The 22,702-nt window shown below is 37.1% G+C and overlaps 1 protein-coding gene and 1 pseudogene across 2 annotated transcripts; one reads left to right on the top strand and one right to left on the bottom strand.

The window, feature by feature from the left end:
• Positions 1 to 295: 295 nt before the first annotated feature.
• On the top strand, positions 296 to 11,914 carry LOC127450102 (protein Njmu-R1-like). 2 transcript variants are annotated; one of them, XM_051713889.1, is made up of 10 exons: positions 296 to 599; positions 4,856 to 4,930; positions 5,269 to 5,394; positions 5,643 to 5,771; positions 5,988 to 6,045; positions 6,194 to 6,313; positions 7,484 to 7,548; positions 7,641 to 7,780; positions 7,880 to 7,983; positions 10,437 to 11,914. In XM_051713889.1, the coding sequence occupies exons 1-10, from the start codon at positions 451 to 453 to the stop codon at positions 10,653 to 10,655; spliced, it is 1,185 nt and encodes a 394-aa protein (XP_051569849.1). In that variant the 5' UTR covers positions 296 to 450; the 3' UTR covers positions 10,656 to 11,914. The 2 variants fall into 2 exon arrangements, with proteins under 2 accessions (XP_051569849.1, XP_051569850.1); XM_051713890.1 differs by lacking the exon at positions 4,856 to 4,930 and having other exon boundaries at positions 297 to 599.
• Positions 11,915 to 14,213: 2,299 nt separating this feature from the next.
• LOC127450972 (sterile alpha motif domain-containing protein 9-like) lies at positions 14,214 to 18,645 on the bottom strand (annotated as a pseudogene).
• Between the last annotated feature and the right edge of the window lie 4,057 nt (positions 18,646 to 22,702).

Genomic DNA, 22,702 nt, shown 5'->3' on the forward strand with positions numbered 1-22,702 from the left:
CCTGTCCCATCCTGGAAGTCCCTGAGTTTTAGGCGTCCTGTAGGGACTTTAAAAAACGTGTCCTGCTGGCGGATCAAAGTCCCTTCTGAACCGCTCAGCTCCTTTGCACGCTGCGTCAGGTAACGCATGTTACGCAAAACAGCTTTTATCTCCACGTTTGACGGCATGTTGAACAGATATGCCGATATAAACAATACAGTAGCACAGTAGAGTGTGTACCAGGCGTGCAGTTGCAGATCTGTTTCGCGCGCTTACGTGAAAGCCTACAGCGCATGCGCAGTACCATGTCATACAGCATGACCCATATCAACTGGGATTTCAGTTGATTTTTTATGACAAAATAGTCTAAATTGTAGTGGGTCGACATCTTAACGATACTTGAAATTTATTGTTTATCGGATTAGTACACAGACATCAGCGTCGCTAGTCTTCAGTTGGCTTTGCAGAGAGATGTTTACATCCCAGACCTCTTCCTTTCAGGAGTCCATAGACGTGGATGAAAGGGATATAGACTTCGACAACGAAGAATTCGCCGGATATAGCCAGAAAATACAGCAGATTAACAGTTACTATGCCATATATTACTACCAGAGCACAAGGTACGGTGTTTTAAGATAACGCTATGCTAAGGTGGGGGGGTTGCACAATGCTGGTTATTTTGGTACCTCAGATTACAGAATATGTGAGTTTTTATGCATGCATTTTCGGGCCTTGCTAACCTCAGTTAGTTTACTTTTCCCATCCTCAAATCAATTAAACCTGCAGTTGCATGAAGGGAAATGGAATAGATTTTCTAATACTATATTTCTGTAATAGTTCAACAATGGTAGTTGTTGTAAAATCATACCCACAAAATGTTTTACTAGAGTAACCATATTTTAACCATGATTTCGTATTTAAACTATTGTAATAATAGAGGGGGAAAAACTGTTAATAAAATCATAATCATTCTGCCAAAAACATGGTTAATAGTTTACTATAGAAACACCATGGTTAACCCTTCAGTGCATGAATGCAAATCTTGGGTCGTTGCTTCTTCGTCAAATAGCAATGTCAAATGTAAATCAAGTTCATCAATGGAACATCCGCACTACCTTGAGTAAGAAATAACATGTATAATATGTATGTGAACACGCATATGGGATAATTCACCATTGTCCCAGAAAATCAACTTTATGTAGTCATTTGTATGAACATTGTACTAATTTGTCTTAATTAACAAAGAAATATATATCCTGTGATAGTAAAGGGCCGTAGCTAGTGGGTTGAAAGGTAGTAACGATTCTAGGGGCCCAAAAGTACAGGGGGCCCCACAAAAAAAATTCTAAAATTTATTTTTTAATAGGAAAGGGGCCCAGAGCAAAATACGGTCAGGGGGCCCAGATTACCTTGCTCTGGTCCTGCTCGACCCGCTCCGAGCGAGATTCGAACTGGCGTCAGGAGGCGGGGCCAGGGGATTATACCGCACAGCTATCATGTACCAGCTGGCTCCCATCACACTTATGTAGATATGAAATAATCATAATAAATATGATTTATGGAAGCACAAAAAAAAAAAAGCTATTTCATATCTCGGGTCTTTAATGACCTTATTCACTTTTGGTAAGCAAGCAGTTGTAAAAAAGAAATATATGTATATATTTTTTCAAGTTAGCTTTTTTTTTTGTTTTGTTTTGTTTTGTTTTTTGTTTTGTTACACTAAGCAGTAGAGAGGTGTGTGCATAATTTAAAAAAAAAAATGGACGAGGTACAGGGGGTGGAATGAGGTCCCGGGTCACCAAAGACCCAAGGTATGTATGTATAAAACTTTAAGGGTTAATTTGTATTATGTACCATGTTTTTTTAAAACCATTCTTGCCACAGAAAGGGTTATTATAGTCATGGTTACTGCAGTTTTAATGTAGTTAAAATCTTTAAAATATTTATTTTGTGTGTGTGTGTGTGTGTGTGTGTGTGTGTGTAAAATGGTTTTTCAAAAAAAAAAAAAAAAAAACACAGTACATGTACTACAAATTAATCATGGTGTCACAATAGTCCAACTGTATAAACCATGTTTTTTGGCAGAATGATTATGATTTTTATTACCATAGTTTTGGTTTTCCTCTATTATTACTATGGTTTTAATGTGAATATCATGGATAATATAGTCACTGAAGTAAAACTATGTTACATTTTGGTTGTGGTTTTACTACAGATACTATAGTTCCACTATGGTTACTGGAATATCATGGTTAATTTCCGTAAGGGATGGATAAAGCTATTGCGAGGAACTTATTGTAAGCGCAAACTATTGCGTGGGAAGGCAAAACTATTTTGGGGAAAATAGAAAACAATAATAAGAAAACATAACAATATTGCTTTTACAAATAACCAGTCATAGTTTATTTATTTTTATTTGTGATGAAATGGTGTTTTTGTTATAATAGTAAAAATAAATTCAGTTTTGATTTGATATTCTTTTCACTCTAATGAATCATAGGGCTGGGAATTGCAACAGACTTCCCGATTCAATATTACAATGTTATTTCCTAGCCGATTCGATATGTATTGCGATATTACGATTCTGTTGGGATTTTATGTTTTGATATAAAAACTTTTTTAAAAGATTACACTTTGTTTTCTCAGAAATAAATGTCTATTGAAGAACAGTTGTGTCTGAAATGACAGTTGTTTCACTCTGTAATATATCATTTGCAGGTAAAAGGTAGGGATGTGCAAAACTCAAATTTAAAGTAGACCTATTATTGCCCTTTTTACAAGATGTAATATAAGTCTCAGGTGTCCCCAGAATGTGTCTGTGAAGTTTCAGCTTGGATCATTTATTATACCATGTTGTAGACAGTAAGTGTAAAAATAACGACATAGCTCTGTTCTCCGTGAATACAATCAGAGACAATGGTAACTTTAGCTGCATTAGCCATGGAATCAGCTAACAAGCACATTCGGAAAGGCTATTTGCAAACATTAACCAAATATAAAGTGCGATACTAAAGCTGGAACACGAACAGTTGGTACTGATCCATGCTTGAGAATCAAATATTTGGAAAATCCTACTTTATATTTGTGGCAGCGGGGGCGTGGTCGAACGCCCGTCCGGAGAGAGAGAAAGTGGTAAGGGCGCTTACACCGGAGCTAAATTATGTCTAACACCTGTCTCTAATTCCAGTGAGCTGGGGAGAGCGGCATATAAACAGCCACGCCACTGTCAGAAGCAGAGAGAGAACGACACGTCAGTCCAGTGTTGGCGTGTGTCCTGAATGTCAAAAAGCTGCATGTCTTTTAAGAAGTTTATGGAGAGTTTTTGTTATTGGTGAAGCTATCTGAGTGAACCCAGGAAAACACTAGAGAGAGTGTTGTGCAGAGGGCAGAAAATAAAAGCCTTACTTTGACGGTGTCTGAGCTTCCCAACTCATCCTTTCCCCTGCAACCTTCACAATATTGATCCTCATTCACAAAGCAGTCCGATGTAAAATGATTTAAACAAACATACACAAATTTTGGTATGTTTTGAGGCACATTTGCTTCAAAAACAAAACTTGTCCACTGCGTCTTCAGTGGCTCTGATGCTGGGAGTACATGAAGACTCTTATGTTCATTTTTACAGCCAACAACAGAACACTTATGACGCTTACGAAGCTGAGACATTATTCTTTCCACCGTAGCTGCTCCAGCGCAGAAAAAAAATGGCGGACTGTGCGTAGATCACTCGGGGAGGATCTATGATAATAGGGTGGAGTCCGTCACCAGTCGTGGGCGTGGCCTGCTCTAAAGTGACGTCACTTTAGAGCAGAAATGAAAACCGATCATTTTGAGACACTGTTTTTGATTAATAGAAATATAAGAAAGAGGAGTGGGTGGACTTTTAACATTATAGGGTGGTTGTGTACACACACTAATGACTCACATTTATGTTCAAACACCATGTAAAAGTGAATTTTGCATAATAGGTCCCCTTTAAAACTATCAGTCGACCAGTCAGTGTGTTGTCTGAGCTAGGTGACTAGTTAGTGCAAAGGAACCCATAAGGTTGCATTATGTCCATTTGTATTCAACAAATAAATATAAAGAATATATAATTAACTTATCAAACTAATTTTGTTATTTTAGAATAAAAAATATATAACATATTACCATAGGCTATTACTATTATCATAACAATAATTTTGCAACATAAATGGAGGCTAAAGAGTAAACTTGTTCAAGAACCATTTCTGGGGCTTTACTGAATTATGACACACATGACAATTCACCTGTAGTCCCAATGTCATTGCTTGTTATTTGCATATGCATCCTGAGATAGTCTGAGCAGAGTTCTCATAGACAACACTATTCTTATAAACTGCTCCCAAATGACTGACAGTGGAACTTTAGGATTATGCAAAACAGGAACATTGATCACAGCAGAGGATTTTGACATCCGACAATGAACAAATGGCACTTAGATGTAGCAGTGGCGCATTAAATGACAAATTGTAAAGAATTAAAGAGACAAAACTTCTCAGAGAGAAAACCTGTTAATGTGGAACTCTGCACAAATATAGCTTCCAATATTTATCTATTAATCATTGTACCATTAAGATAAACATGTATTTTTTATTTTTTTAAATAAAAAAAATCGATTTTTCATTAGGGAGACGATTTTAAAATCGTTTGGCTCAAGAATCGCGATTTGTAACCAAATAATTTTTGTATAACGTATCATGTACAAGGTGTATGAACACTATGTAATTTTTATCATGCATAGCATTCTTGGGAAACATCATAAATGACCATCTAGGTCAGTGAGAACCCCAGGAGATGATTTTTGCTATATGAACACTCATTAAAATATTAAACGCATTATTAAACTACCCAGATCTGATGCTTCTGGAGAGAGTGTGACCTGGAGCCAGAGGAGATCAGACTCAACTACAAGTCAGGATGACTTTAGGTAAAGAGGGTCCTTCATCATCTCTCAGTCATTGCAGTCTCGTGACTTTCGTCTTTCGGTGTTGTGATTTGCTCTGCACACTGGGGAAAAAAATCATGGCTTCAATCAAATATCTATCTTTGACTTTTCATCATCTGGGCTTGTTCATGTCATCCATTACCACTGAGCTGAACGTTGTCTTTTATGAATCTCTGTTAGGTGCTGCTGCTGATTCAGTGAACATCATTGCTTCATTAACTGCTTATGTGTCTGCCTGCTCACTTTGTCACTGTTTGTTTGTTACTTGTTAGTATCATGACTGATCTGCTTTGTAACATATATATTTTCCACTCTAAAAGTCTCACCCTATTGGACACCAGTTTACCATCAGAGGCGGAGCCAGAACTGCGAAGCTACATCTCCCGCAGGTTGAGCAAGGGCGCTCTGCTTGGTGGTATGGGTAACATTGCCACTGTGGAACTAAGGTACCCGATTAGCATTTTCAGTATTTTCAGTATTAATAGTGCCACTCAAATACATTTGCGTCACTCATTGTTTATTATCCTTTAGCCCAAATCCGACACTGGTATGGGCAAAAGATCAGAATCCATTCTCTCTTGTTGTGTTCCCAATTAAGATTAGGTTAATATCACATATTGTGTTAATATCATCAATTTCTTCATTGTTTTTAGTCACTTTTCTGGCAAATTCACTTTTTTTTTCTGTGTTCAAGTATCCCTGAGCAAGCGGTGGGCTGTTACTGCTGTCTGCTGGAACAGGAGAAATCACCTGAACAGACTGATGCTGATGGCAACGGCTGGGTGGTGTGTCTCCTTGGAGAATCAGAGAAGGGCCTGAATCTATATCCTTAAATCAGAAATGACAACTACAACATTGTGCACTGAGCAATAAAGTGATATTAAAATATGATTCTACAAGAGTTCTACAAGAAACAACAATTTAATAGTTTTGCCATTGTGTTTAAACAGGTTAGAGTAGTTTTACCACTACACTATGCTCTCTTCGTAAGGTTTATAAATAAAAAAAAGCATACTTTTTCCCCCTTAACCCTAGAAACATTCAGAATTGAGCTGGACAAGTATGTCCAGGGTCTCCAGGGTAGTTTGACCACAGAGGTGAGAGAATTTTTGAAACGATGTACATACAAATAACATACATTGTGATCTAAATCCAGTTGTGTATCTTAGTCAATATTTACTAGCACACTGCCTCTGAATATTGGATTTCTGTGTGCTGAAACAATTTGGTAACCCCTGGTCACAGATGCAGAATTTGGAGACGTACGTCAGGCCCTACCTGAACTGCTGGTATGAAGAGTCAGTAATGCATATTCACAGAGTGGTTCAACTGTTGCAGGCAAACCTGGGGTACCTTCTACATGCTGTAAGAAACCACTGTTGTCTATACCATAGGAATACTTTAGACTTTCTTCTGGTAACAAAATATAGACACGAGTTATGCTGTGTGGCCACTGGAGAATAGGGTTAGCAAACCTCCATCCCAGAGGTTTTTCAGAATCACATCCTTATGCAGTTGAATGGATAGGTCACCCAAAAATGAAAATTCTCTCATTTTATTTACTCACACTCAACCCAAATGACTTTCTTTCTTCAGTGGAACTCAAATGGAGATGTTAGAAAGAATGACAGCATAAAGGCTAATTTATACTTAGTGGGCGAACAGGCTTCGCTTAGTTCACCTACAAATGATGACGAAATGCAGTGGCATTATTGTTCTGCCAATGTGTTCGTTTGGTGAGATTTCTCCTGTTCACGTGCATCTCTGAAATTATTGACCCAAGAGAACTTGGCTGGTTAAAACTATTCATGGGTGTGGTTTGTTCATGATGCTTTTTATTTACAATCGAGTGTGCCAGCTGAGGAGTTGTTACCTAGGTTACTGCCGTTAAAATAGATAACTTTGAAGCCGTCTCTCAGAGATTGTGCTGAAGTATACTTTTTTTTTTAATTTTTTTTTTTTTACATGATTTGCAACACTAACTCTACAAAGAATGCATGGCCACGACAAATGAGTAGAGAGAGATTGGAGTTTTTAAAAGTGAAATGGGCGTGACAAGTTTAATAAAGCAAAGAAGCGACACAGCGCTAAAATAGGTGGTCCTCGGAGAGAAAAACCTGCATTATTGGCTTTACTTGTCGCTGGAACAGTACATTAAAATCACCCTAAACAAACTCATTTTAAAACAACATTGCGTGTAGTATAAATGGCGGTTTCGTTCGCCTAGGGTGCTTTAGTTCATTCAGGAGTTCAAAGTTTGGCTTCTTCCAAAGTATAAACTACGCTTTAGTCACCATTCACTTACATTGTATCGAAAAATTATGCAACAAAGGTGAATGGTTGTCATTCTACATAACATCTCCTTTTGAAGAAAGCCATATGGGTTTGGAACCACATGAAAGAGAGTGAATGATGACAGTATTTTCATTTTTGGGTGAACTATCCATTTAACTGTTGATGGCCAGCCTGTTGTGTCAGCATGATAAATGAGTGTAGCATAAGTATGGATCACTAATAAGGAGTTCTCTGCTGCAGGCTTTGAGTCACAAACTTGTAGAAGTCACAGGGGCGGATGAGAAAACAAAAACAGATGTAGCAAGGTGAGCAAAATAGGATTTTCTCCTCATAACTTAGTACCCTTGTATTTCAGTGTGACATCCTTTGCAATTATAATGGCAATTGTCTCTTTTAGATTTATCAAAGCAGCCAGTCTCCAGGGTCTAGTCCAGGAAAACACAACCACTGCATCGCTGTGTAAGGCCATCTCGGAGGACTCGCACACCAATCTGATCATCAACTGCTCCACCAGTCCACCCACACTCACTAATGCAGGTCAACATCATCACCTCACACTAAATCCACTCTTATTCTCCTTTAATAAACACATTGTTATAATAACATTATGTTGAAATGGTACTGTGACGATTGCAGTCAGTAACCGGTTCTGTGATGACTGGATTCAGGCCTTCCTCAATGCTACTGAGCGCTTTAACCCTTTCCTCCTCCGTCAGATCCTGGAGAACTTTAAACTTAAGGTAAGTGTTGTTTTGCTTGTGCATAATAGTAATGTGGTTCCCATATAATACTTTAGTAACTTATGGTGTTACTGGTAACCCTCTGCAATCTGTTTAAAGGGATAGTTCACCCAAAATGAAAATTCTCTCATCATTTACTCACTCTTGTGCCATCCCAGATGTGTACTTTCTTTTTAGAAAAATATCTCAGCTCTGTGGGTCCATACAATGCAAGTGAATGGGTGCCAAAATGTTAAAGCTCCAAAATCCACATAAGGGAAACATAAAAGTGCTCCAGATGACTCTGGTAGTTAAATCTATATCTTAAGAAGTGATATGGTAGGTGTGGGTGAGTAATATTTAATTCCTTTTTTACTATAAATTCTCCTCCCTGCTCAGTCAATCTCCACTTCACTTTCACATTCATCTTCTTGTGTTTTTGGTGATTCACATTCTTCATGCATATCACCCCCAACTGGGCAATTGAGAATTTATGATAAAAAAAAAAATGACTTAAATATTGATCTGTTTCTTACCTACACCTATCATATCACTATATGGTAATCACTGAAGTCTTATGGATTACTTTTATGCTGCCTTTATGTGAAGATACAAAGGTCTGGTCACCATCCGCTTGCATTGTATGGACCTACAGAGCTGAGATATTCTTCTAAAAATCTTTGTGTTCTGCAGAAGAAAGTAAGTCATACACATCTGGGATGGCATGAGCCATATCACCCTGTAGCTCAAGACTGGTTGCCTAATGAAGCGAAGCAGGGCTGAGCCTGGTCAGTACCTGGATGGGAGACCTCTTGGAGAAACTAAGGTTGCTGCTGGAAGAGGTATTAGGGAGTCCAGCAGGGGGTGCTCACACTGTGGACTGTGTAGGCCCTAATGCCCCAGTCTTGTGATGGGGAAGCTATACTGTAAAAAGGCACTGTCCTTTGGATGAGATGTTAAACCACGGTCCTGACTCTCTGTGGTCATTAAAAATCCCAGGTGTCCTGGCCAAATTACCCCCATTGGCCCTTCTCAATCATGGCCTCCTAATAATCCCCATTAATTAATTGGCTCTATAACTCTACTCTCTCCTCTCCACCAATAGCTGGTGTGTGGCGAGCGTACTGGTGTACTACGGCTGCCGTTGCATCATCCAGGTGGATGCTGCACACAGGTAGTTGTTGAGGAGAGTCCTCTGTTCACTGTGTAAAGTGCTTTGTGTGTAGTGTCAGAAAAGCGCTATATAAATGTAACGTTCATTCATTCATGAGGGTGAATAAATGATGAGAGAATTTTCATTTTTGGGTGAACTATCCCTTGAGGACAGTTTAGCAGCAGTCTCTACACTGTAAAAAAAAGAATTGTTGAGCAAACTTAAAAATTCAACAACATGATGCAGTACGATTTCTCTCAACAACTGTCTTAAAATTTGTCCTCAGTAACATTGCTTTAACCAATGTGAATTTGTTCACTAAGTGCAAACATTCTGAGAACTTTCATATTTTCACAATTTCAATTATTTTTATATGGAGTTAACTGCAGTCTTTGCCTCTGAAGAGAGAGGTATATCTTACAAGGCAAGGCAGTACATACAATTCTATATGACATAGACACACAAAAGAGCTCAATCCTTAACACACAAACCTCAATAACAGTGACAATCATCAAACCTTAAAAGATAAGTTTCTAATATCACCACACAACAATTGACTAACAGTGGCAAAAAACAACAAAAACAGCATAAAGTCAGCAAACAGCAAAAATAAGCCTATAACACTAACCACATAATTTATTCATGTTGCAGTGCATGCTGGGAAGTGGGATCACACAAATCAGCAACGTTGTTCAGTATGAAATTGTTTGTTCGGACAACTTTGTTAGACTAGTTGGGACAACATTTGGGGGAATATTGTTGGTCTAACATAAAATACAATTTCATTTTTTACAGTGTATTTCATTGGTATGGCCTAAATCTAGCTATAACAACATTGTTAAAATGTGAAATGATACATCAGGAAATAATTTTAAGCAAAGAAGCACAACAGTAGACACTACAAGATTTGAAAAGCCAGAATGATTGTTTAGAGCAAATTAAATGAAAAATTCCATGGACATGGAAAGCCTGGAAATATTAGGAAAATGTAAAATTTTGATTTTTAGGCCTTGAAAAGTCTTGGCAATTAAAATCTTGAAAAGTCATGGAACTTTCAATAGTGGATATCATTTTTTGTAGTTATGCTGCTCAGCCCAAAAAATATTTCATCGAACAGAAATTGCTCTTTGTGAGTACAACCTCTATAAAATTATATTTCAAAACTCCATATCCAGTTATCGCAAATGACTGGTCAAAAGGTGTGGGAACCTTCGTAAGAGTGATCATATTCAGAAATGGCAAAAATGTGAACTGGCTCGTTGGACCTCACTAAGACCTGGACTCCGTGGCATCATTACAGTTATCTTCTTTCTCCTTTCAGGCCATTCAGGACATGAACAACCTGAAGCGTTTCATCCGTCAGGCAGAGATGAGCCACTACGCTCTGTACCGCTGCTGTCTGTTCCTCCAGAGCTGTGGAAATGGAGATGTGCTACTGCAGAATGCGCATGCTGAGCACAGCAGCCTTCCCGAGGCCTGTGGAATCATAAACGTGCTGGAGGAGTTCCTCGGTGAGCAGGCACAAGGCACACTGTACTGACACTTCTGCCTGCACAAGGTTTCATACATTCACCCATCTGATCACCTTGTAAGCCAGTGCTATTCAAATCCGGTCCTGAAGGGCCACCATGCTGCAGAGTTTAGTTCCAGCCCTGCTCTTAATCACCTACCTGTAATTTTCAGTTAATGCTGAAGACTTTGATTAGCTTGTTCAGGTGTGTTTGAATAGGGTTGGTGCTAAACTCTGCAATAATGGTGGCCCTGTAGGACCGGATTTGAATAAATCCCTTTGCATGCAGATCCCCCTGAATTGCTGTCCAGCCCTCATAATCTTAGCAGTGTGGTCATAGATCTGCATTTTGGGCAACTTCAGCTATCTTAACACAAAATATAGTACATCTTTGTGTGTGTTACTGAGGTTCAACATCAAAGATAAAAAAGTACTTTTCTGTGATATGCAGCTGTATGTCGATTTTGGATGCTTTCACTGATGATTATTATAAATTATAAACTTAACAGATTTGATTAAATGGACCAACTGAAAATATTACATGATCCAGCTTTAAATCACTGTACTGTTTATATGTGACACCTGATTCTATTATGTAGCCTCAGCTGTGTTTTAGCCGTTGTCTTGTGCATTATGTGAAAATTTGCAATGTTAAACTAAGTGGTAAGCAGACAGTTCTGTACATTAATGGTTTGTAATGCTGAAGAAGGAAGCTAATCATGTAATACTGAAGCTCTTCACAAGCCAATAACATGTTAGCTTATCAACATTATATAACAAAAACAACAGAATCCAATGGGAATTACACTTATTGTCATGCTCTTTTTTTTCTTCTTTTGTGTCTGAAAGTGCTTAATTTATTCATAATACTTCTTGATGTTTAATTTAGGTCTATGATTTAGGTATTTTTTGAGAAGTTTTGACTTATTTATAATTAATTCCTTTCATTTTTCTCCTCAATGGCAATTTTACCGTTTTTCTTACCAAAGAATTTCGAATTTTTATTCTTGTAAATACAAAAGTAATCTTAATACAGAAATTAGATGTAAATGTTATGAAGACTAAGAAATGAAGCATAATAGTGTGTTTAGTTAAAAAACACAACAAAACAGTTTTTGTATGTATTGCTGAAGTTGTAAAATACGTCAATGTGTTTAATTATATTAGAATTGTGTGGCTCCTGAAACTCCTCACTTGTTCAAATTTGGTATGACTATACCGTAATTTGTGCCAGCAACATTTCATTTTGTCGGAACTTGAAAGAATTAAAGAAGTGTACAACACTGTGGATCGAGTCACTGTATTTTGTCCCCATGAAATTGAGCTCTTTATATACAGTATATGCACATTTATATGAAGCACATTTGTGTAACACTAGCTCTCTGATTTTATTGCCATTTGTCCATATAACCACACATTTAAAATGTTAAATATATGATTAGCCAATAGCATGATTCATTTAAAACACTTCCTGTACAACAAGTTTGTCATTCCTTGCAATCATACATTGCAAAAATAAGATGCCTATCAATGCACAAAAACTACTAAATATTTCATTATTATTCAATACAATTCCATCAAATGAGTCCACTTAAACATTTAAAAATCTTTGTTCATCAAAATATTATGCGGACATTCACAATTGTGAAAATATACAAACATTTTAATATACAACTCCAAAACAGTGCAGATGCACATATCGTGACTCTCCCTTACAATGACTCGTATGTCATATTCATTTTCCAGTGGTGGTGCATTTTGGTAAACTCATATCTGCATTCAATCCCTGTAATTTACCTCTGAAACTTTGATATCAAAGGCTACAACTCCATGAAGAGAAAACCCTAGGTAGAAGGTAACATTTTCATTTGAAATTGGCAGAGGCAGATACTTTGATATTTTTTAGACAAAAACTTTGATATTGCTACGATCAGATACCTGAGTAAACAGATTTCCATTTTCGGCATACAGTTGTGCTCAAAAGTTTGCATACCCTTGGAGAATTGGTAATATATGTACCATTTTTAAAGAAAACATGAGTGAGCAGGAAAAACACATTTCTCTTATTTCTTATGGAATTCATATTCAACTGTAGGTTATAACAGAATGGCATAATCATAAAACAAAACATGGCAACAAAGAAAAAAATGAAATGACCCCTGTTCAAAAGTCTGCATACCAGTTTAGCAAAAGTTTAGCATCAATGACAGTGTGCAGTCTTTTGTAATATTTGTCTATGAGGCCTCAAATTCTTGCAGGTGGTATAGCTGCCCATTCGTCTTGGCAAAATGCCTCCAGGTCATGCAAAGTCTTTGGTCATCTTGCATGAACCACATGTTTGAGATCTCCCCAGAGTGGCTCGATGATATTAAGGTCAGGAGACTGTGATGGCCACTCCAGAACCTTCTCCTTTTTCTGCTGTAACCACTGGAGGGTCAACTTGGCCTTGTGCTTAGGGTCATTGTCGTGCTGGAAAGTCCAAGAGCGTCCCATGCGCAGCTTTCGTGCAGAAGAATGCAAATTGTCTGCCAGTATTTTCTGATAACATGCTGCATTCACCTTGCCATCAATTTCCACAAGATTCCCCACGCCTTTAGAACTCACACACCCCCAAAACATCAGTGAGCCACCACCATGCTTCACAGTGGGGATGGTATTCTTTTCACTATAGGCCTTGTTGACCCCTCTCCAAACGTAGCGCTTATGGTTGTGACCATAAAGCTCTATTTTGGTCTCGTCACTCCAAATTATAGTGTGCCAGAAGCTGTGAGGCGTGTCAAGGTGTTGTCTGGCATATTGTAACCAGGCTTTTTTGTGGCATTGGCGCAGTAAAGGCTTCTTTCTGGCAACTCGACCATGCAGCTCATTTTTCTTCAAGTGTCGTATTGTGCTCCTTGAAACAACCACACCGTCTTTTTCCAGAGCAGCCTGTATTTCTCCTGAGGTTACCTGTGGGGTTTTCTTTGTATCCCGAACAATTCTTCTGGCAGCTGTGGCTGAAATCTTTCTTGGTCTACCTGACCTCGGATTGGTATCAAGAGATCCCTGAATTTTCCACTTCTTAATAAGTGATTGAACAGTACTGACTGGCATTTTCAAGGCTTTGGATATCTTTTTATATCCTTTTCCATCTTTATAAAATTCTATTACCTTGTTACGCAGGTCTTCTGACAGTTCATTTCTGCTCCCCATAGCTCAGTATCTAGCCTGCTCAGTGCATCCACGTGAGAGCTACAAACTCATTGACTATTTATACACAGACACTAATTGCAATTTAAAATGCCACAGGTGTGGGAAATTAACCTTTAATTGCCATTTAAACCTGTGTGTGTCACCTTGTGTGTCTGTAACAAGGCCAAACATTCAAGGGTATGTAAACTTTTGATCTGGGCCATTTGGGTGATTTCTGTTATCATTATGATTTAAAAAGGAGCCAAACAACTATGTGATAATAAATGGCTTCATATGATCACTATCCTTAAATAATATTACTGATTGCATGATCAGTAATATTTTCACAATCAATGCCAAAATTTCACAATATCTAACAGGGTATGCAAACTTTTGAGCATAACTGTATACAGTAGCTCATTTAAGCAGTTGCACAACATCTGGGTTTGTCCACACTTCACCACCTTGCCATTTAAGGCGTCTCTCACAGAGGGTACCCCTTGATGAATTTTTCAATTGTGGTCTTGTGTACAATTTTATTGAGATCTCATGCTTTTCCAGTGAGAAAGTGAGTTAAAATTCTACCTTTTCTTGAGGCAGGTTTTAGCTCGTAGTAACTGTGGAGTGCTTTTATTGCATTTGTGACAATGTTGCTTCTTGTATAGGATGGCTCTGTACCCACAGAATCTTCTGGCCAAAATAACAGTGAAAGGAGAAAGTATGAAGTTTCTGGTGGGGTGGTTCTCCTTTCACTGCACAACTTTCTGCTGAGATCTTGAAGTTTTTCAATAGAAAGAATTTTCCAAGAGCCAGGTGAAGCACAGGAGAGAGCTATCTGACAGTTTATGAGCTCTGTCCAGTCAAGATCATTTTTCAGGTCACTTGGGAAAAGGTTGGTTATTCTCTCAAGTTTTTCTCTAGCTCTTTGTTTCTCATAAAAGCTCTTTGTTTCTTTCATGTGTCTCATGAAAGGGGAACTATGTCATTATCAACTACCTCATCCTCTTGAATGACACCACAGAAAAACTTGGCATACACTTCACTTTTCCTGATGAGCCATTTTCTTGGATTTTTTACCTTTTCAGGCTCTCCTTCATCCAGCTCCTCTTCCTCAGAACTGTAAGTCTGAAAGTGAGCTAGATCCTCACAAATGCATTCCAGGGCAATTCTAATGCTGCCTTTCAGTCCTTTCAAAAGGCCATGAAACTTCTGCCAAGGTTTGTGTACTACCTCTGGTGTGTGGTCAGTAAGCAGGTAATCCATCAACTCAGACTTCCCCTCTTTGGTAGCAAAAATATCTACATATGACAGAAGTTCAAGCAATCGACATCCAATATCAACTTCTCCAAAATAGGAATTATTCAAGCAGACTGTCAGTGACTGAGGACATTTTTCAGAGGCTCTAAAAGCAACAATTCCTTAAGAGCAGTATCAATAATTTCAATTACTTCCTCTGGTTTAATTGGGTCTTTCTTGCATATGGAATCATGTTTGTCATAGAACCACTTTTTGTACACTTGTCCCAATGTGTCAAGTATGTATGTGTGCTGTGGGAGATGAGACTTTGCCATTTCAGCCCAGGTCTGTGCTTCCTTAAACCTTTTGTTTTCATAAAGCAGTCGTGCAAGTTGTTGAGTGACAAAGGCATCCTCTTCAAAACGGGTGTAAGCTACCTTCAAAAGATCAATAGCTTTCTCCAGATCTTCTGTTTCCCGAACATGCTCTGTTAAAGGAGAAAACCAACAGTCATTTGGATCTCCCTTGCTTTTTTTGGCCCCTTTGATGAACAGATCTCTGGCAAATTTTCTACATTCATGCTTTCCAATTCTGTGGTCAAACAGCATTTTGTCCTGAAGGAGACTTGTTGCTATGGCACTCTAGGGCTGCTGGTTCGAGAGCTGCTTCAGAATCTTCTTAGCTATTAAATTATGAACTATTCTTACAGAGGAGATATGTGTCTCACTAGATTTTAGTTGTATGAAAAAAACCCAGTTTGCTCACTTAAAAACTTTCAAAGCTATTGTGTTGAACATCATCCAACCATTTGTATGCTGGATGTTTAGACGTTTTATCCAAGTGTAAGAATGCCTCACAGTGGGATACAGACAGGTAAGAATTCTCAGTTTGGCTGTTTAGTAGTGCCACAAATTTGATCAACTGTGTCTGCAGACATGAATGATCAATTCCCTTCAGCAGGTTCCCAAGACAGTGTGTAATGTAAGACTGTTCAAACTCTTCGCTCATGAGTACAGAAGTATGAAATCTGGTTCAAACTTCAGCTTGAAATTCTCAGCTTTCTTTGAGAAGAGTTTCTTTTCTTCTTGGGATAGTTTGTGTGTTACTGCAACTGCATAAGGCAGGGCTTTACACATCTTTTCTGGATCAAGAGACCTCTTACAACAGAGAATGATAAAAAACAGTGTTGATGGAACAATCTTCATTGTTGTAACTGCTGTGCTTAATTCTCACCTCAGGTCATTCTGAGACTCTTGCATTGCAATCCTCCAGCAGCAGAAGCACTGGTAAACAGGCATTCTTGTCAACCTCCTGGTAATTCCAAAGATTAACAGCATGTTCACAGAAAATTGTGACCTGGTATGATTGCTTAACAACAGCACATCACACTTTTTTTCTCCAATTCCCAAAGAATCTGACAAGCCACTGTGCTTCTACCACTACTAGGATGATGATATATGGTATGTTGATATTTTCAATAGACTATTTTGATGTGTTACACAGGACAAGGTCTTCTAATAAATTGTTAATTTCCTCATATGCATCACGTTTGATAACTTCCCCGCACAGATTTCTGTCAGCTAGCCACATATTCATCCAGTCAATTTTTCCTTCTTGATACAAGTATTGCTCAGTTTTGTGTATCTGCTCTTGCTCCAATATATCTACATTGTTTTCATCACACAGGTCAACACTGATTACTTCTATGGAGAGCATACTATCCTCATCCACAGGTTTTAAAAAGCATACTCCATTATTTGACATGCCTTGTGGTCTGAAGACTGGTTAGCTGAATGCTTTGAATTGTGACATCTACATGACTCATTGACATATCGACAATGCTGATTTGTTCAAGAACATCCAGCGAGCAAGACACTTGAGCAAGACTTGACCATTTCTTATAAATCTCCCTTAACTCAGAAATAATGACTATGTCCTCATGGCCACTCATTTCTGCATAGAATTCATGGAAAGTGTTAACAAGGGGTTGTTCAGCCTCAGACATGAGTATGAAAAGCATTACGAATTATCCTTTAGGAAGGATCTAATTGTAGATTACAGATATTGCTCTTTTCAACAGTTTTTTTTTCTTTTTGATCCATGTTTTTTCATCACATGGACTTTCACCTCCAATGTAATCACTTCAACCATTGCAGAAAATCCAGCTCATCCTGTCATAGAGCTGTAACTTCTTTCAGCTTTGGTCTCCTTATGATCATAATCATGCAGGAAGTGGAGATTTAATGCATGGTGCTGTTGGTAATTTTGACAAAGTCCAGATGATTGGGAGTTAGGGTCAAAGTCAAAAATGCAAAAGATATTCATGTGGGCAAGGAATTTGATGTTTTGTAGGCTTTTTTGATCATATCTGTAAGTCACAATAATGTAACACATGGTTTTATCCATGTATTTCTTCCCACGTGTCAGAAGGACAATGAGTTTTATTCCCAAGTCCTCCTTGGAATGAGCCTGTGTCCGAGTCTGGTTGTTTTCTTCCCATTCTCTTTTTTGATCAAGGTCTTTGAGAGTTTGAATGAAACTGACAAGTTCATCATCAGTAATACATTGTTTATTTGGTCCTACTCTATGATAGTAAGCTTTTGGCTCATATTCAACTTTGGTGGTTTTCTCAATGAACTTTGGAAGACGGCATTATATGGCTTGTCCCTCACAACATTCACCATGGGAACTACATCGACTTCCACAATCCAGTTTTGAGCCTGATTGTCTTTGTCAATTACTGGAATTAATTTTGGAGGCTTGAGACACTTTCTGGCATCAGAGTGTTGTGTTGGAAATCAATTTTCAATGTAATCTAAGGTATCCTCAAAGTCCTCTTTGTCCTTAATGGGTATTCTGATTATCTCTCCATGTTTGTAGGATGTTTTTATCTTGTCCATGACCCCAAAGTTGATTGTTCCATTTGCACACTTATTCATGTATGCACAAGCAAATCTGATGACTTCATTGGCAAATTTAACTTTCAGCTTTCTTGGTTCCAATTTACAAGCAGTTTCCAGAGATTTATATTCATGACATGGAGAGATTAGATTGTCTATTCCTGTTTCTGGTTGGAGTATGGCATATGTTTTGTAGTTGAACCGTTCGTTATTATCATACAATTTCGATATTTACTTTGTGACAAAGACACAGATGTTTCAGAGTAGTGACATCATGGGAAGACACAACATTATATTTTTCTTCATCTCTGCCTTCTCCATCAAGACAGGATTTCTTTTTACTTGTTTTTGCCTAGTCTGGAGGTAGAAGTTCATTTCTTTTACACAGCAAAAGCTGTATTTGGCCACCCCCCAAACCAATTTCAAGATTTTGTAACAGTTAGAAAAACAGGTCACCTATTCTTTCTCAAGTTTCTTTATGTAACTTGATCCCAATTGCCTGTAACAATGAGCTGACATGGGATTCATTCCAGTCCGAACATGGTATGGCATTGTAGTCTAGGACGAACAGTACAGGAAAATTATGTATAAAGAGCTTAGAATTAAACATGGTTAGTTGAGACAAATATGCTCTGATCCAAAACCTAGTGAGCTGCTGCTGCCTCCATCATGAAACCTCATACATAAAAATACTTACCCACCTTGTCCACCATTTTAAGATTCAATTTTTACTGAGCATGTTACAATGCATGATTTTGGATGCTGCCCAAAATTTAGCGAGGTAGGTAGCATAATTAAGATGCCTTCTTTTTGGAACAGCCTTTGAGTCAACAGTGTGCCTAGGATACCTAAAAATGCTGGCATTGCAGGCAGCTCACTAGATAATAGAAGAGAGCAACAACAATGTATAATGCTGCGTCAAAGGTTTTAGATATATTTAGAATCTTCATAAATGGTGTATAAATATGGCAAACTACTATGATGATCTGTGACGTGCACAGAACGAGGCAGCAGGCCCGCAAGCCCCTTTCGTTCACAAATCTAAAGTTGCCCTTTTGGTCATCCAGAAAAAGGGGACAAATTTTAATAAATTAAAATAGTTAAAACAAAAATAAAATCTCGTAATAATGTATTAATATGAGATTTCTTTGTAAAAACAGCATGCGCTATAAAAAGTACACTCCATGTATTGTGTTGTAAGTTCAACAAAAAGAATAATACTCGATTGCTTCTGAATTTCATACATCACACACTTGCAGACAGATTTATTAATTATAATGGAAGCGGTCGCGTCACTTTCAGTGATAGAAATTCAATTTGTCTTTTACTGAATATTTTATGGAAAACTGGAGCTGTCTGGTTCAGGTAAAGCCAGTTTGGTTTTGTTGAAACATTGGTTTTGAATGATTTATTATGTTTATATTTCATGATACTGTCACTAATGGTACTCCAAGGTACTTAAAAAAAAATGTCAAAAAACATGGGGTTATCACAGACCATGTCTGAAATTTATATATATATATATATATATAATAAACAAGTGTAATACCATGGTGCTTTTTGTGAGAAATAAAATAGAATAGGCTATTATTTGTGATAAAGGAAAAAATGATGTACAGTATATATATATATATATACACACACACTACCATTCAGTGGTTTTGAAACACTTGACTGAAATGTTTCTTATGATCTTAAAAATCTTTTGATCTGAAGGCGTATGCTTAAATATTTGAAACCAATTTTGTAGACAAAAATATAATTGTGCCACCATATTCATTTATTTCATTACAAATCTAAAATTTAATAAAAAAAAAAAATTAAAAAAAAGTGATGACTTGGACCAAATAATAAATAAAAGCAGCCAATAAGTGCCCAACATAGATGGGAACTCCTTCAATACTGTTTAAAAAGCATCCCAGGGTGATACCTCAAGACGTTGGTTGAGAAAATGTCAAGAGTACATGTCTGCAAATTCTAGGCAAAGGGTGACTACTTTGAAGATGCTAAAATATAACACAGTTTTGATTTATTTTGGATTTTGTTTAGTCACAACATAATTATATATATATGCACACACACACACACACACAAGAAAATGGTTACTCAAAAAGCAAATAAATTAGTTAAGTATTTGTAATTACTACTTGTATATATATATATTTTTTTTTTTTTTTTTATCCTTCCGCCTCTCACTGCTAAGGTCTGTGCACGTCACTAATGATGATGATCAAGACTGCTAGCATTTTTCAACCACTGAACTAAACATGGGCAGCAACAACAGTCAAATTGTACATTTATTATAAAGACGTGTAACAGAACAATATTAAATGGTACATTAAATAAAAAATTACAGACTGGAACCACAGTCCAATATGCAATTGAGAAGGATCAAATGGTAATGTAATTACAGCAGCAGATGTTATCTAAAGGACTACTGATCATGCAATAAAAGTTGTTTTGTTTGATATATTTTATTTGCTGTATCTTTGTGAATACATAAAGCTATGCTAAAGTGCAAACAAAAGTAAGAATTGGGCCTCTCTAAGGAAATCGTCTTTTTTTTTAAACACCCATTATGTGGTGTATTTGCAAGAAGCGTGTTTTAAAGGTTTTGTGCCATCACTGCTGAAACAAAACAAAATTATTTTATTTGAGTCATATCTATTTGCATGGTTTTACACCGCTGAAATCTGTGTACAGTTGGAACAATTGATGGCTTAAAGAGCACCTATTATGGTTTTTAAACGTGCCTAATTTTGTTTTAAAGGTCTCATACAATAGATTTACATGCATCCAAGGTCAAAAAACACTTTAATTTGCTCATAATTTAAATTGCAGCATTACCTTTTTTTCCCAGTGTCAAAAACGACTCGTTCAATGATCCGTTATAAAGGATTCATTCTAAACTCCTCCTTTCAGAGAGCCTACTCTGCTCTGATTGGTCAGATGTCCCAGTCTGTTGTGATTGGTCTACCGCTTAGTGTAGTGTTTGAGGGCGGGTCAAAGCTGTTCGCGAGCAGCCAATGAAGACCAGAGGCGGGTTTTTTGTTATCAAATTACGTAGGTTAGTACAGGAAGTAAGTCTGGAATTACTAACGACTCGTTTCAGGTGTTCAGAATCGGTTCTTTCTTTTGGGAGTCAATGACTCCATTTGTCATACACTTTGATTTTTGAAACTTTGCAGACTTTTTTACATTCACAAACAGCTATATAACACACTACATGAAAGGTAATATTTGAAAAACCATAATAGGTGCTCTTTAAATTTGATTTATGAACATCTTTATGTTCAAAGTTCATCTTATCTTACTGCAAAAGCAATGTTGCATTAATAATAAATCCAATACAAAAGCTTGGCCTGCTGTAAAAGGGACAGTATGGCATGATTTGTGAGTCTTACATAATGTTTTTTTATTATAATATTATACTCTTCATTTACATAATTATGTTGTATTGGCTGGCTTACACCATTATACATAAAAGAGAATGCATAACCAGATACTTTGCACCATATCACAAGAAAGGGAACAAACCTTAGATTGGGTTTGCTTTGATTAGACTAGAGGTGTGTACAGCATGTACCTCAGCAAAGTCCATCTGCTTTTTGTGTTGCCTGAGGGATAGGATCTGAATGAAAACAAAATATTCAGATTAGAACACTATGAAAATATTCATAGAGAACACTATGATCAGACGAATGTCTGTAATAATATATGACTGGTTTCGATAAGTTGCTTCTCTGAAGTGTGATGCATGTATACACCACTGAAGTGCATGTTTAAAATTAATGATTTTTTCTCATTCTTGTATAATTTAATACATGCAGTTGTTCTGACCTGATATTATTTGAGAGACTTCTTGGAAAATATGTACTTCTGTCCCGGGCACTGATCCCAGTACTATTTAAGTGAATTGCAGAGAGGCTAAAAGGTGATTTAAAAATGGAAAACCTAAAAGAAATTGTGATTAGTCACAAACCCATTAAAAGCACATTATGTGCATGAGTCAAATTAAAAATGTCATCAACACACCACGTTGCATACAATCCTCTAACGTTTGACAAAAACATCGGTCTTACGGTACGTATAAACTTCAAAGCTAAACTCAGGCTGCAAAAGAATGAACACATCCACACAAGTGAGATGTATGAAGGTAAAATAGTGCCTAAATGATTTGCAAGCGCAGTGTACAATTTGTAAAAGTGTAAATTAAGTTACAAGCGTGACTGAAAAATGTGCATGCATAAAGTGAGATTTGTGAAAGCGTAAATCAAATTGCAAGCAAAATTTGTTTTACGTGCGCACAGGTTTTGTAAAGGTGTAAATCAAGTTGCAAGCGTAAGAAAAGAACAGCCAAATCATTTAGGTACTATTTTGCCTTCATAGAGATGCTGAACAGTAGCTGAAGCACACACCTGATTTAGAAAAAGAAACAATTCCCCTACCTCCAAAATCTCAATGTCCTTTCTTATTGTCTGGTAAGTATTTTGAGTATTTAGACTCTAGTGGCCCCATTCATGAAACGTAACACATTTCTGTGTAAACCATCCATAGCCTAAAACTATTCTTATGTAAATTGTTGCATTCATGGAAGATTACATTCTTCCTAAATGGTAGTTAGAATGAAAAAAATAATAATAATTATATGCGTAAAAATGCACACAATTATTTTCATGTTATTTCCGTGACTACTGTTTTAAAAAGATGAAAAAAATGTTTTTACAACATTTTTAAAAAAATTACTTTTTATTTATAAAGCTTTTCAAA

This window comes from Myxocyprinus asiaticus, chromosome 13 (assembly GCF_019703515.2).
Source record: "Myxocyprinus asiaticus isolate MX2 ecotype Aquarium Trade chromosome 13, UBuf_Myxa_2, whole genome shotgun sequence".
NCBI classification, from domain to species: Eukaryota; Metazoa; Chordata; class Actinopteri; order Cypriniformes; family Catostomidae; genus Myxocyprinus; species Myxocyprinus asiaticus.